The following is a 13,581-nucleotide window of genomic DNA, read 5'->3' on the forward strand; positions in this document are numbered from 1 at the left end:
ATTGGTCAGATTTTTTTTCTACCTTTTATAATTTCATTTTATCCTTAGTTCCATTTATTTCCACTGAAAACAGATTTGTTTTTCTATCAATGACCGGGGTTTTTTGTTTTGTTTTATTGCAAAAGACATTGATGTAAAACAGAAGCCGTTTGAGGACACTAGGCAGGAAGTTCACATCCTGCTCTGCTCTCTTTAGGATTTTTACTAAGAACGCCAATCAGGGTTAACAAGAAAATCTAGAGGATCATGTGAAGTGGAACAATCTTATTCTGATCAAAGAGTCAACTATGACAGAGAGGAAGGGCAGATGAGAGTAGCAGGAAGTCTCCGGTGGCTTCACATCTCCTAGGTCGCCTCAGGCTGGTCTAGCATTCCCTGCATTCAGACTGAGTGTGTAACATGTTACTATTACTTAGTCACGGCCCGTTGCTTAGTAATAAATCTGGACAGAAAGGGAAAAGAGAACAAAAAACAGAGAAAAAAAATGAAAGCAGGAGCAGCGGCCCCAACCTTATTTTCTCTACTACCCTGCAGGTTTCCCTTGGCCTCCCCGGCTCACTGAATCATGCCATCCGAATCGATGCATTCAATTAGCCGGCACCAATTTTGAGGACTTGCAGAGACCACAGAATGTGCCGCCGCCGCCCCACCAATCACAACACTCCCCGGGAAAACCTTTCCACATTCCAAAAACTGGCTTTCAGCTAGATTAAACATTTAATTATGTTAAGTGTTTTTGCTTTTGCAGCGATCCACAGCTGACAAGAAAAAGGAAGAGCAGAGTCTTATGAGGTGACGATGTTATGGCAACCGGTCGGGAGTGGGGTTTTTTTTGGGGGGGGGCGTGGACAGGTGCTGATAAATCGGACACCGGCAGACCAGGGGTTAAGCCTCCTCCTCATGGCGTCTTTGTTTCACACGGAGCTGCAGGTGCCTCACAGCATATTACGGCTTCTCCCAAGAGAACCATACACACACACACACACACACGCACACCCCCACACGCACACACACACACGCACGCAGACACACACATTTTATCAGAGGAATCACAGCTGACAAGGTTATCAAAGCACCTCTGTATTGAGCTCCGGAGGCACTTTTTCCATCGCCCTGGTTCTTGGTGCTAAACTACAAAACAGACGTCTGGGTAGAAATGAATCTGAGCCTTTAATGCTTTTAATGTTTATGCAGAGTGTCTGAATTTCACAGGCAATCTGAGCAGCATTCCTGCTCCTATGGGAACAAGCAGATCACTGTGATATTAAGTACAGCAATGATAGCAACGGCTATCAGTGCTGTAATTATGAGAGGTACATTTCCTTAATTATGAGAGGTAAATGTAGCTACATGTCTGTAGCTACGTTTCAGTTACAAATGTGCGCAAAACTTTGTCTACATTCTGTTAATGTAAAAAAAAAAAAAAAAAACATACAATTTTGCAAAAGCGGTGTTTCCATTAAATAAGGAGTGAAATTAAAATCTTTATTCAGGAGTTGGAGCAACAAGCCTCTAATACTTTCACCTGTTGCTAACATGCAAGGGCGCCGCCAGGAAGCTCCATGACAGAAAATTAAATTGGGCCCCATTAAAAACATGTCTCTCCGTAAACCAACAGAGACAGTGTAACCAACGGTAACTAGTAGTTTCTGATGAGGTTGCTATAAACAAGCCCACTTTGACTCATTATACTGAATATTTGCTCTTCAGGATTAAATTAACAGATAAACATCACAGTTCCAAACAAGGCCAATCATGATTGACACATCACATTTCAAGATCTTTATGCTAAGCTAATATGATCTGTGTAATATAATACGCTCCAAAAATGATAATTATTACTCTTGTTTGTAAGTTTTTCCTAAATCATGAGCTGCCACCACTTATTCTAAGTTGCTTATCAGTGAAAAATGATCTCTTTGGTTGAACACAAAGCAAAATATTCTCATCACCTTTTATCACGCCCTTTGACACCAGCTGGATGTGTGAGAGACGAATTATTAAGCATCATTGTGCAGCCTGTCTGTCTTATAGAGCTCCCTCCACACATATTCTCTGACTCTCTGGTAAATAGCTGATAAATGACCAGGTTATTCCATCAATGGATTTTGTCTTCCCAAATGGAACGGGCATATTCCAAGATGACAATGCCAGGATTCATGGGGCTCACATTGTGAAAGAGTGGTTCAGGGAGCATGAGACATCTTTTTCACACATGGATTGGCCACCACAGAGTCCAGACCTTAACCCCATTGAGAATCTTTGGGATGTGCTAGAGAAGGCTTTGCGCAGTGGTCAGACTCTCCCATCATCAATACAAGATCTTGGTGAAAGATTAATGCAACACTGGATGGAAATAAATCTTGTGACACTGCAGAAGCTTATTGAAACAATGCCACAGCGAATGCTGGCTGTAATCAAAGTTAAAGGCTGTCCAACAAAATATTAGAGTGTGACCATTATTTGGTGGCGACTTTTTTTTTGGCCAGGCAGTGTATTAGCAAGTGGCCATCCTGACTGAAGGAAGTGTTTCGGCTGAGCAGATTGAGAAGTTCCTCTGAGCTTCTTAGAGCGGCTTAAATAAGAGCAGCTACAAACGTTAGCACTCTCAGTTCCATCAATCTTTCCCTCGCAGCCGGCCTCAGCTTACCCTGCAGTCTGTGAACCTTCTCCAGCAACGATAAAGCTTCGACGTCTGGCCCAAAACGGCTCAAGCTTTGTTCCCATTAATTTCTCCATTCATCTGTCTCCGAATCTCTTCATTCCATCCCAGCCAGTGACAAATAACTGCACTCAAATCACCTGTCAATAAGCAGAGGGCTATTGCATAAGCGCACAGTTCAATCGGCGTAAATTATTCAGTGTGAGACCTGGAAGCCCCGCTTTTATATTTAGGACCTGGCATAATTCAGATTAAGTGAGAGAGATCAGCAGAAAGGGGGTAGGTCCACCATGAGGGGGAGGAGGAGGCTGAAAACTCATTTGGCTGAGCAGCCTGTGCTATTCTAGCCAAGCAGACAGAAACTCAACAGATTGGCCCCAAGGAAACACACATACACATGCAGACATACACACATAGTAAGTATTTCTACCTTCAAAAAGACTTTGCATTAATTTCATTCATTTCTATAGCCTAACACTAACCCATACCCTAAATCTACCCATTACCAGTACATGCCTAACCCTAAACCCAACTTAAACTCAATTCATACCTTATTCTTAAATCTAACCCCTACTGCTTAAAACAGCACCTCTTCTTACGAGGCCCTGACGTTAGGCCCCATAAGAAACAATGTAGTGTTTAGATGGTCCATACACTGTATCAAATACAAGGCCACACACACACACACACACACGCACACACACACCCCCACACACCCCCACACACACACACACCCGCGCGCACTCACACTCACATTTGTATTTCTACCCATATTAAGACTTTGGATTGACGCCCAATCATTTTAGTAACTGCATTAATGCTTAACCCAGACACTTTCCCTAACCACCTAGAGTAGAAACCCAACCCTAAACTTGATTCACTCCTTAACCCCTAAACCTAACCACAAACCCACAAATTCTTTGTTCATTGTGTGAACCAGCAAGATGTCCACATAATGCCAAATTGTATTCTGTATGTTTTCAGAATACATACAAACATCCACACACACCATAGTGCTTCCCTAGAAGTGTGCCGTGACTGGATGGAAGGCCATGTGACCCACAACACAAAGCCCTAGCTAATTAAATCTTCCTTGCAGATTTGCCCAGGTGGCCTAAAGCTGTGACCTCTGAAGTATGAGGATGCCCCCCCCCACACACACACCGACTCACTCCTCCTCACCCTACTGAGTTGCTCCAGCAGCCTATGGTTCTGTTCAGATAGTTCGCTGATGGCCTTGGTCTTGTCCCTGTCCGCCTCCCTGAGCTGGACCTGGTGGCGCTCCAGCTCGCCCTGCAGGTGCTGGACGTCCGTCTCCAGCTCGGCCACGCGGCCCTCCCACTCACCCTCTCGACTTTCAAAGCGCCGCCGCAACTCGTGCTTCTCCTGCTCCAGGTGCTGGGTGTAGAGGAGGGGGACAGGAGTGTGACAGAGGTTATGTTCTGCATGTCATGTAAGCGTACATCTAAAGTAAATAAGAATGGTAAATGGACTGAACTTGTATAGCCCTTTCCCAGTCATTTTGACCACTCAAAGTGCTTTACGCTACAGCCATATTCATCCACTGAAAATGGCTCAGTAAAGCTTACGCATTGATACAGCGATATGCAGATCAGTACTTTGGGTTAGATGCCTTGCCCAGGGGCGTATCAACATACAACGATGGAAGCTGGAATTGAACCCATAACCTTCCATCTAAAAAAACAACTACTCCACCCACAGAGCCACAGTCACCCCAGAATGGGACTACGGCTTCACTCACACTATTATGTTTCATAAACAGTTCAGTTTTCTTTCCTAGATAGAGTTATTATTACAACAAAGTGGTAGAGAAGTTCAGGAAACTCAGGTTAAACTCAGATGTTTGAGAGTGATAGTGTTGATTTACCCACGGGATAGATTACTTTTAGTGTAGAACTGAGAAAGTACTAAAAAATTAACATGAAAATATCAAACGAGGAAAATTGGTGAGAAACAAGGAAGTGAACAGTAAAAACAACAGCTTCAACCAATGTGGGACTTTTATGGCAGCTTTTTTCCCTCTGAGCTCATGCAGAAGGATGAGAATGGATCAAAGGCTGAACAGATGCCCGGCAGATACTACAGGCCCAGGACATAAACAGGATTAGTCTCTGTCTGTGGGTGATTTTCTCAGCCTGTCGCTTAGCTCATGTAAAGCATTTTGAAAACAAGATAAACTAAATCCCAGCCCCCACTGTAAAAATCACATCTGAGATAAACATTCGTACATAGTTTTAGTGTGCATTTGTCGCCATCGATTACAACTTGATCCATCTAAAACCAATTCAGTCAAAACATGACTGTCTTGAAATCGGTTTAAGTGACCAAACTTGACAGGAAAACTTTGATATTTCAGACTATCACAACTTCTACAGCGGGGATTCTTGTTTACCTCCAACTTCTCACACAGATCTTTGTGCATCTTCTCGTATTGCTTGGTCAGGTCTTGGTTTCTCTCCAGCAGCGCTTTGCCCAGTTTAGCTGCTAAAACCAAGTCCTTCTCTTTTTGTCGGAAGAGCAACAGCATGTCTGCGCTGTGCCCCACCGCTGGCGCCTCCAGCTCCGCCAGCTCCTCGTCGACTCCCCGCTCCCCGGTGATCATGGCCAGTTCCTCCTCCAAGGCCGTGCCGAGGCCTCCGGAGCCGGCGCGCCGCGGCGGCGGGTGGCCCTGAAAGCCGCCGGGCTCCTGAGCGCCGGGGCTGGCCGGCGGCTCCATGCAGTCGCTGTCCAGCTCTAGTGGTGCTGAAACCACGGCAGATCTCTGCAAATCCAGGCAGAAAGCGGACATCGCCGCCCGGCGGAGAAGTCAACAGATGGGAGCCGACTTCACACTGGACGAGCCCAGCCTGTTCCGATTCGCCCAGGCTGACCGGACCGGCTCGTAATCACCAATTTATTCATTGTTTCCGCTCAGTTCAATGCGGTATTTATTTAAGTTAGGCCGACTTCCCAGTTTCCTCACGTCCGTCTCTCTTCGTTAACCTACCAAGCAGTGACTCCAGCTCTGATTGACTCCCAGAAAACACCGCCTTCTCTGCGGCTCACTTACTGACACATGACAGCTCTCCTCTGCCCCGGTATGAACCGCCTGCACGGTCCCTGTGCTGTGGTCGCTCGATGAGGGTCCATCTCGTCTCGGGGTCCAGGATCCCCCATGATGCTGAACCTGGTGAAAGCAGGCACCTGCCAGCCAAACACGGTGAGCGCGACCCCGACGCCTCTCAATCCCTTTCCCCGTCTCGGACGCGCGTCCCCGTCGCCGTCGTGACGGCAAGCAGAAACCTGTTACAAACCGAGCGGCTATTGGCTGAACATGATAGCGCCATATTTTGGTGCTCCTCGCACACCTCTATGACATCCAATAAGCGAGCACGTGAGGAGGTAGAGCGAGGGGCCGTTGTATCGAGTGGTGCACCAAAAACACACACACACCTGCCACGGAAGAAAATCAAAACATTTAGTAACCGAGGGGGTTTTATTGCTAAATTAACGGTACCACGGTTTCATCATGCTTCAGTGTCGTCACAATCTTTTTTTTCTGCCAAAAGTGACTTTTGAAATTAAATAAATAAATACATGTATTATTATTATTATTATTATTATTATTATTATTATTATTATTATTATTAATAATAATAATAAAATATAAGCAAAAAACCGTTATTTTATTTTTGCCATTAGGAAGGTGAGGACATGTAAAGTACAGTAAATTAATTTAGGTGATTACAATGATTATCATTGTGGGCCCACAATCCTTGGGACGAAACTGGTTTATGCAGCTTCTTTTTAGCGTTTACAAAAAATGCCCCTCACAATATGGCGCCGACATTGCCGTACGATTCATGCGGCGTCCACCCCTCTATACGTCGGTATGCTCCAACACACCTGTTCCAGATGAGCTGACCACCCACACCTGTCATCAGGTTCAGCTGAAACCTGCTAATGACTCATTGACTTCAGGTGTGCAGCAGCTGGGAAACATCTGGAACTGGATTCCCGGATGTAAGTGAAGCTACGCACTTGTTTAGCTGTTAAAATTACGCAACAAAACCGCGAGTAAAGTTAGAAATTAGCGTGCTCCATATGAGCTAGCGTTAATTCTATATGACCTTACAAAAGTGTTAGCTTAAAGCTGTTTTGACTTTAGCAAGAAGAGCAATGAGTTTTTACTTCGAAGAACTAAACTTCTTGGATTATAATAACCATTTAATGAATTTACAATGCTGTCCAGGGTCATTTTAAAGTCATTTAACTTCTTGTGCAACTCATAAAAAGCCAAATTAAAATAAAGAACAAACCAAGATGGCAGAAAATTTGTTGTTTTGACCAGAAATGACGCCAAATACTAAAACATTATTTGAGTTTTCTTTTGTCACCTTCACTTTACTAAACTTTGACAATGGGTAAAGCAGATTCGATTTCTTCCTACCAGCAACTACTAGCTTGACGTTTAAGTGAAATCAATTCAAATCAAACTCAAAATGTTTTATTGTAAAATTTACAAGCGCAAACACATCTGGTAACATCATATAACATCTCTTTGGGTTTTTCTTTAGATTTTTGTTCCGTCTATTTGATGGTTGTTAATCAGATCCTATCACAAGATAGAGGTGGTCCCAGTGTGTTTGCTGCCCTGGGTGAACAATCCCACTGGCGTAATACCAATGCGTTAGGTGCTATAAAGCACAAAGGTAGACAAACGATAAAAGATTCAATAAAAAAATGATTCCTTTTTTAAATGAGAAAAAAACATTTTATTGCCTAAAATGCTAAAATGCAAAGTCAGCTTTCTCTTAGTGAGCTCTGGATCATTTGTAACAAAGGATGCATCTGCAGCTAAAAACATGTTGTCTACTAATCTGTTGAGTGTTTTTTGGAAAAAATTGCTTATTAGAAGATTTTTATTATTATTATTATTTTATTTTTTATTTTTTTACAGAGTTTTAACTGGCTGAAGCCAAAACTACTACGACTAAAGCTACTTCTGGGATTGGATATATTTTTACATACAAAAATTTTTTATCTTAAAGGCAAAGTGTATGCACTTTTTGTACAGTTTTGGTTTAACTACTGCTCTGACTGTGTTGTTCTTTCAGCAAATGGCCAGTTTTTCCCTCTGTATTTTCCAGTTAACGATAAATTGGTAAATTTCTAAATTGGTTTGATTATTTCAATAATGGGCTCATCGTGATTAATTCGATTAATCGTTTCAGCCGTGTCAGTACTATTTTACGCAGCTGTGTTTGTGTTTTCAGTATGTAGCTAGTGATAAAGTTCTCTGCTGTCCAGTATCGTTAATGAGTAATTAAGTCAAATCTAATTCTATACAATCCGATTAATTTCCAATTCAGTTCATAGCAGTTTAACTCAAACCTTATTTATAAAGCACATTTATTTGACCAAAGCGATGCAAAGATAAAATGATGTTGTTGTTTACAACACAATGTTATTTGGAAGCTAAGCAGCAAACCGAGGGAGCAGAGGATGTGTTGGATCCACCAGAATATCATTCATCCTTTCAGAAATCAGCTCAGCTGGGCTGCTGATGCCTGGTCAGCTCCAATAACCCTAACAGCTTATTTAATAATGCACTGCAATTCTTTATGATCCTCAGCATGCTTATTTCCCAAAGTGCAAATAAGCCGAGGAGATAAAACAGAGCTTTGTGAAATAAAGAATAATCTGGAAACATTCTGTTTTCTGAGGAAAGAACATCCTCTGTTGCAGCCTCCTGCATTTACTTTCTGCACAATGATTAATTCTTTGTCTATTTCAATGACTAAACCTTTGTGAGTCATGACCTGCTCTGCCTTTTCATCATCAATTTTGGATGGGGAGACAATTATCCCGTCCATACTAAAGTCTACAAGCATTTCTTTTGTTTTCTTACCGCTGACCTGTAAAATCTAGCCTGTACGTCACTGAATAAAAATGTCGTACCTTCCTTTCAGCAGAGAAGGAAAAAACAGTCAGTGGGTCGCCAAGCAGCATAACTGTGGAGATGGCTCAGAAAAAACTTTAAGCATAAGGTTTTTGTTTGTAAGGGGAATAGTTTTACATTTTATTTTACATTTAATGGCTCTGAACAGGGAGCCATTAAAGAGACACTAGAGCTGAATAAATATCTCTTCCTGTAGCTCTTATCTAAAGTCTTACTGCAAAATGTTTTAGTTTTTTAGCCACTGAGCCATTGAATGTATTTGTATTTTCTATAACTTTCATGGGTAGGGTGGGTCATGGGTATGATCTTTGGATACATACATTTTTGCTACATATATTTTTTATTGCTGAAAAAAAATCAGTATGGGAACTCAACAAAAACTTGAGTTTTTGTTGAGTTTTTGGAAAAAGAGGACATTTCAGCATGAAGGCACTTCAAAGTGCTTTACACAATAAAAACATAACAAAGTGACAAATTATGAAATAGCAATAAACATTCAATTTTGTCAAATGCCATCAAGCAAGAATACATCAAATATGTTGATGAAAATTCCAGTCATAATGAATTTAAAGCGACTTTTAAGCAACTTTTTGGGTTTCTAGCCTTGATTTAAAGGGACTCAGTGTTTCAGCTGTTTTTCAGTTTTCTGGAAGTTTGTTCCAGATTTGTGGTGCATAGAAGTTGAATGCTGCTTGTCCATGTTTGGTTCTTTGGATGCAGAGCAGAACCAGCAGACCCGAGAGATCTGTAAGGTTGAGAGCAGATCTTTAATATATTGTGGTGCTCAGCCATTCAGTGATTTATAAACTAACGACAGTACTTCAAACTCTGCTCTCTCAGTGGAAGGACTTTAGAACTGGTGGTGTGATATCTCCTTGGTTTTAGTCAGAAGGTGAGCAGCAGCATTTTCAGCTGCAGCTGTCTGATTTTTTATTTTTTTTTTTAGACAGACCTGAAAAGACATTGTTGCAGTAATCAATGCAACTAAAGATAAATGCATGGATGAGTTTCTCTAGATCTTGCAGAGACATTAGCCCTCAATGTTCTTCAGGTGATAGAAGGCCGACTTTGTAACTGTCTTTATGTGGCTCTGAAGGTTCATATCTGTTCATTGCTACACCCAGATTCTGGGCCAGATCTCTGGTTTCTAGCTATAAAAGATGAAGCTGTGTGACTCTATACATTCCTCTCTAGGACCAAAGACAATAATTTCAGTTTTGTTTCTGTTCAGCTGGAGAAAGTTGTGGTACATCCACACACTGATTTCTTCTGTAGTTCTGTTAAAGGTTAACTGAGGCTCCTGCAGATATTCTAGTATGTTTGTGGATCATACCAGTTGCCATGAGGTGGGGGGAGGAGGAGTGTTGGGCTCTTTTGATTGAATACAAACAAAAGCCTCTTGAGCTGATAAACTGGAGGTACAAAAGAAGTGGGTCACTGCATGCTGGTCCACTAGGGGCCAGGGGGGCGGGTCATAGTGCCTCATAGATTATTTCCGCATAACACATCAAAAACGCTGGACTTTGATGAACCCGCTAAGCCGAATCAATACAGCCGCCTCCTTTAATCCTTATTAGTGTAATGCTCTTGGTTGAAGGAAAAATGCCAACAGCAGCAACCTGCATTCAGACCCTTTAAATTATTAACTAGACACAAACTGTATCCGTTAACTCTTTATTTGTATTTTTTACGTGATTATTATATTATTAAAATTATGTAAACATAGCAGCAGTGCTGAAGCAGCACTCCACTGCTTCTTATGGCAGACAAATGCGCCCTCTAGGGGTTGGAAACCGTTCTTACACATCATTATTTAAAACGGGTAAACAATGATCAGCACGGCTGCTGCACCTTTGCACACATCATATCTAAAATTTTCATTTAGTGACGGTGTATTGTTTTTAAACGATGGATGGCTGAAATATGTCCCACAGTTCTGCGTTAGAGCTCTTCTTTCTGCATGTGGCGGTGGTTCGGTCCACCAAATGTGTGCTCAGGTTTAGAACCCTTGAAAAATAAGCTTCTTCATCACTTACAGTTTATAATAATTAAAAACTGTGAGATGTGTTCGGTTGCTTAATGTCGCTTATGTAACATCGACTGTTAGTCATACGGCCCTGGTTCTGCCTTTTTTTCCCCCAATGAATCCAAGGTTGTTACATAACAACGCTGGGATTTTTAACCCTCTATGTTGCAGTGTGTTTTCTGAAAGGCCTACTTTACATCAGCATGAAACACCACCCAGGAGATCATGGAGACTTTAGTTCAATGTATTGCCAGTGGATGGCAGTGTCCGTATACTGATGCTTATACAGTGACTTAAAGACATTTTGGGTCTTGCTAAAGAATAGTGACTGCTGTTGCAGTTTAATATTTATCTAAATAAATGTTTATTCTTTTGCATGAACAAGAAGTGCTATGACTATGTCATGTGAGATTATTTCATGTAATAGATACAAAAAGACAGAACAGACATAATTATTAAAGGATAAGACACTAGTAAATGTCCAGTGGAGAAGAGTTTTTATTTCCCAGCTTTAGGTCAGTTTAGCTGAGATTGCTCTTTGTGAGGTATACGCCGTCTTGTTGCTAGGTAACATCAGGACTTCCTCCGTGCCTAAGCCCAGTACTAGACGTCACTTTGAAAATGCCATCCTTTTTCCTACTGATGTCAGTAAAACATGCTCACAGACATGGTGAAAGTAGCATTAACAGTATTGTTGACAACTTTATTGCTCTCACTTGTGACTCATCATCAGTGAGAAGAGTACTTGAATTCTGATGGTCCATCCGGCTTTTATGCAGCTGCTTCTCCACGCTAGTTGTTATGAAAGGTTATAGATTTGATGAATAGGTGAGCTGTTGCAAACATACATATACAAACTTGCGTTATGTAATGACATAATTTTAAAGCAACATATTTATAGACCACTGCACAAACTTTTTTTGCTTTCTTGAGGATGAGGATGAACCAATAAGGTAGCTTCTTGTTGAAGAAGTTTCTCTCCTCCACATTAGTCGTTTATTTTAAAATTTTTTTTATTTATTTTCTTCTTTAATCGTAACATTTTTTATTACCCTGCTGACCACTTCCAGGGCCTTCTAGGGAATCTATCTAATTAGGACAATCCATCTGTATCTTGCTGCTCCAGCAACCAGTAAGTGAAAGGCACAGTACATCCTGGACAAATAACTAGACCAGCCAGTATGTACAAATATGGCATCTTCTTACAGGGCTTTATGACATTTAATCATGATAAAAAAATATATTTGATAGATTCTAATCTATCAGTATTGACTAAACAAAAACAAACCTAACTCAAAAAAGCAACGTGTAGAAAGGCTTACTGTTTCTGCAGAATATAAGAGGGAAAGTAGAATTAAAAGCACTTGATTAATCAATAGCGAGAACGACCACTTCTGTGAAAATTTAGCAGTTAGCTGGAGCACAGAGGTGTGTGCTAACACAGTGCCAAGGGTTAGACATTTGCATAGAAATTAAAGAAAGCTTACATGTCTATTTCCAGACTATTTCAATTCCTTCATTCCCAGGATTGAAGGGCTATTTACAAGTGGAAGACATTTAAGTAGCTGCTAATCTTCCCAGGAGTGGAAATCCAAGAAAATTTACCGCAAGGGTCAAGAGTTTGCAAAGTTCAGAGAAGGACTAAAAACCAGAGGCTCCACCTCAGACTCTACAGGCCTTAGTTAATCCATCAGCTACATCGAGGAGATGTAGCTGATGGATTAACTTAGGGGGCGAGAGTGTAATAAAGAGTGACTGGAAAATTTTAGTTTGTTTTGGAAAGGATGCCAGAAGAAAAACCTCTAGAAACGGTTACATGTCTAGGTCTGTCATAGGAAATTTTGCTGGACAAAAAAATTGTCCAGAAAATAAAAAGTTATTGTGATCAATGATAATATTGTTGTTTTGAGACCATTTTTAATAACAGCGTAATGATGCAAGTTTGCCCTCTAAAACAGCGGTCCCCAACCTTTTTAGTCGCGCGGACCGGTCAGCCCTTCGCAATTTTGCTGCTGACCGGGGAGGGGGGGGTGCGCGTGGTAAGTATCGAGTCCGATGCTGTTGTTCGGCGGGGGGGTTGCGCACGCAGTACTCCGATGTTGTTTTGTTACTCATTCTGCTGTGGAAGACGTTTAGGATTTTCAAAATAAAAGATCTGGAAGTAGTTCATTATTTCGGTACCGGTCCGCGGCCCGGTGGTTGGGGACCACTGTTTTAGGACACCCGATGATGATCAGTCATTGAAAGTTTGGTGCCTCTATGTGTTTTTGTGTTGGATATATAACAGTTTTGTGTTTCATTTGATAACTTTTAATTGGCCATGCCTTATGATCAGACTGACCGAGTTTGAAGTCGATCAATCGAAATCCTTAGGAGGAGTTCGATCAAATACGAAGGCTGTAAACGTCAAAAATGGGGTCAAAATCGGACCTTCAATCCAAAATGGCCGACTTCCTGTGATACTTGCATTATGATATTAATTGTAAATTCTGAGCGTCTTGGTGATGTTTGCTGCCCAAGCAGCAAAGCGCTGCTCGGGCCTAATAATTGTTATCCCAGCTTCTAAAAATTTACAGCAACTCATGTTGTTTTAGAAAGGTTCTTTTATTATTTTCTTAGTTTTTCTGTCTCAAAGTGAAAAATAATAATGTTTGCTCTGTGTACAACATATTAAACATTAACACATGACAATGAGTTATTTATTTGACGTCGATAAATGGTTCTTCATGGAGAGCTTTAAAAAGTTTTCCATGAACCTTTCAATTTTTATGTAAATGAGACTTTTAAAATACAAACAGATAAGAAACAAAAGTCAAATAGATTATATCGGCTCTTATCTCTTATAGAAAAGCTTTTGTTTCTGCCCATTTGCATCACAGTCAAAGATAAAAGCAGACCAGATTTTCTGAAAGTTACTCCCTCAAACTGGCT

The 13,581-nt window shown here is 41.2% G+C and overlaps 1 protein-coding gene across 2 annotated transcripts in view; it reads right to left on the minus strand.

Annotated features, from left to right (window-relative positions):
* Positions 1–5,925, minus strand: part of bicdl1 (BICD family like cargo adaptor 1) — a 28,857-nt gene extending 22,932 nt beyond the window's left edge. The window contains exons 1-2 of one of the 2 annotated variants that reach the window (XR_004341141.1): positions 5,076–5,925; positions 3,845–4,060 (exon numbers count right to left, since the gene is read on the minus strand). Coding sequence is in view for 1 of the 2 variants with exons in the window: in XM_032577840.1 (XP_032433731.1) it covers positions 3,845–4,060; positions 5,076–5,471 (612 nt within the window). In the remaining variant the exon portion in view is untranslated. The remainder of the gene's footprint in view (positions 1–3,844; positions 4,061–5,075) is intronic. The other variant, XM_032577840.1, reaches the window with a different exon arrangement.
* Positions 5,926–13,581: the final 7,656 nt, after the last annotated feature.

This window comes from Xiphophorus hellerii, chromosome 12 (genome assembly GCF_003331165.1).
Source record: "Xiphophorus hellerii strain 12219 chromosome 12, Xiphophorus_hellerii-4.1, whole genome shotgun sequence".
Lineage (NCBI taxonomy): Eukaryota > Metazoa > Chordata > Actinopteri > Cyprinodontiformes > Poeciliidae > Xiphophorus > Xiphophorus hellerii.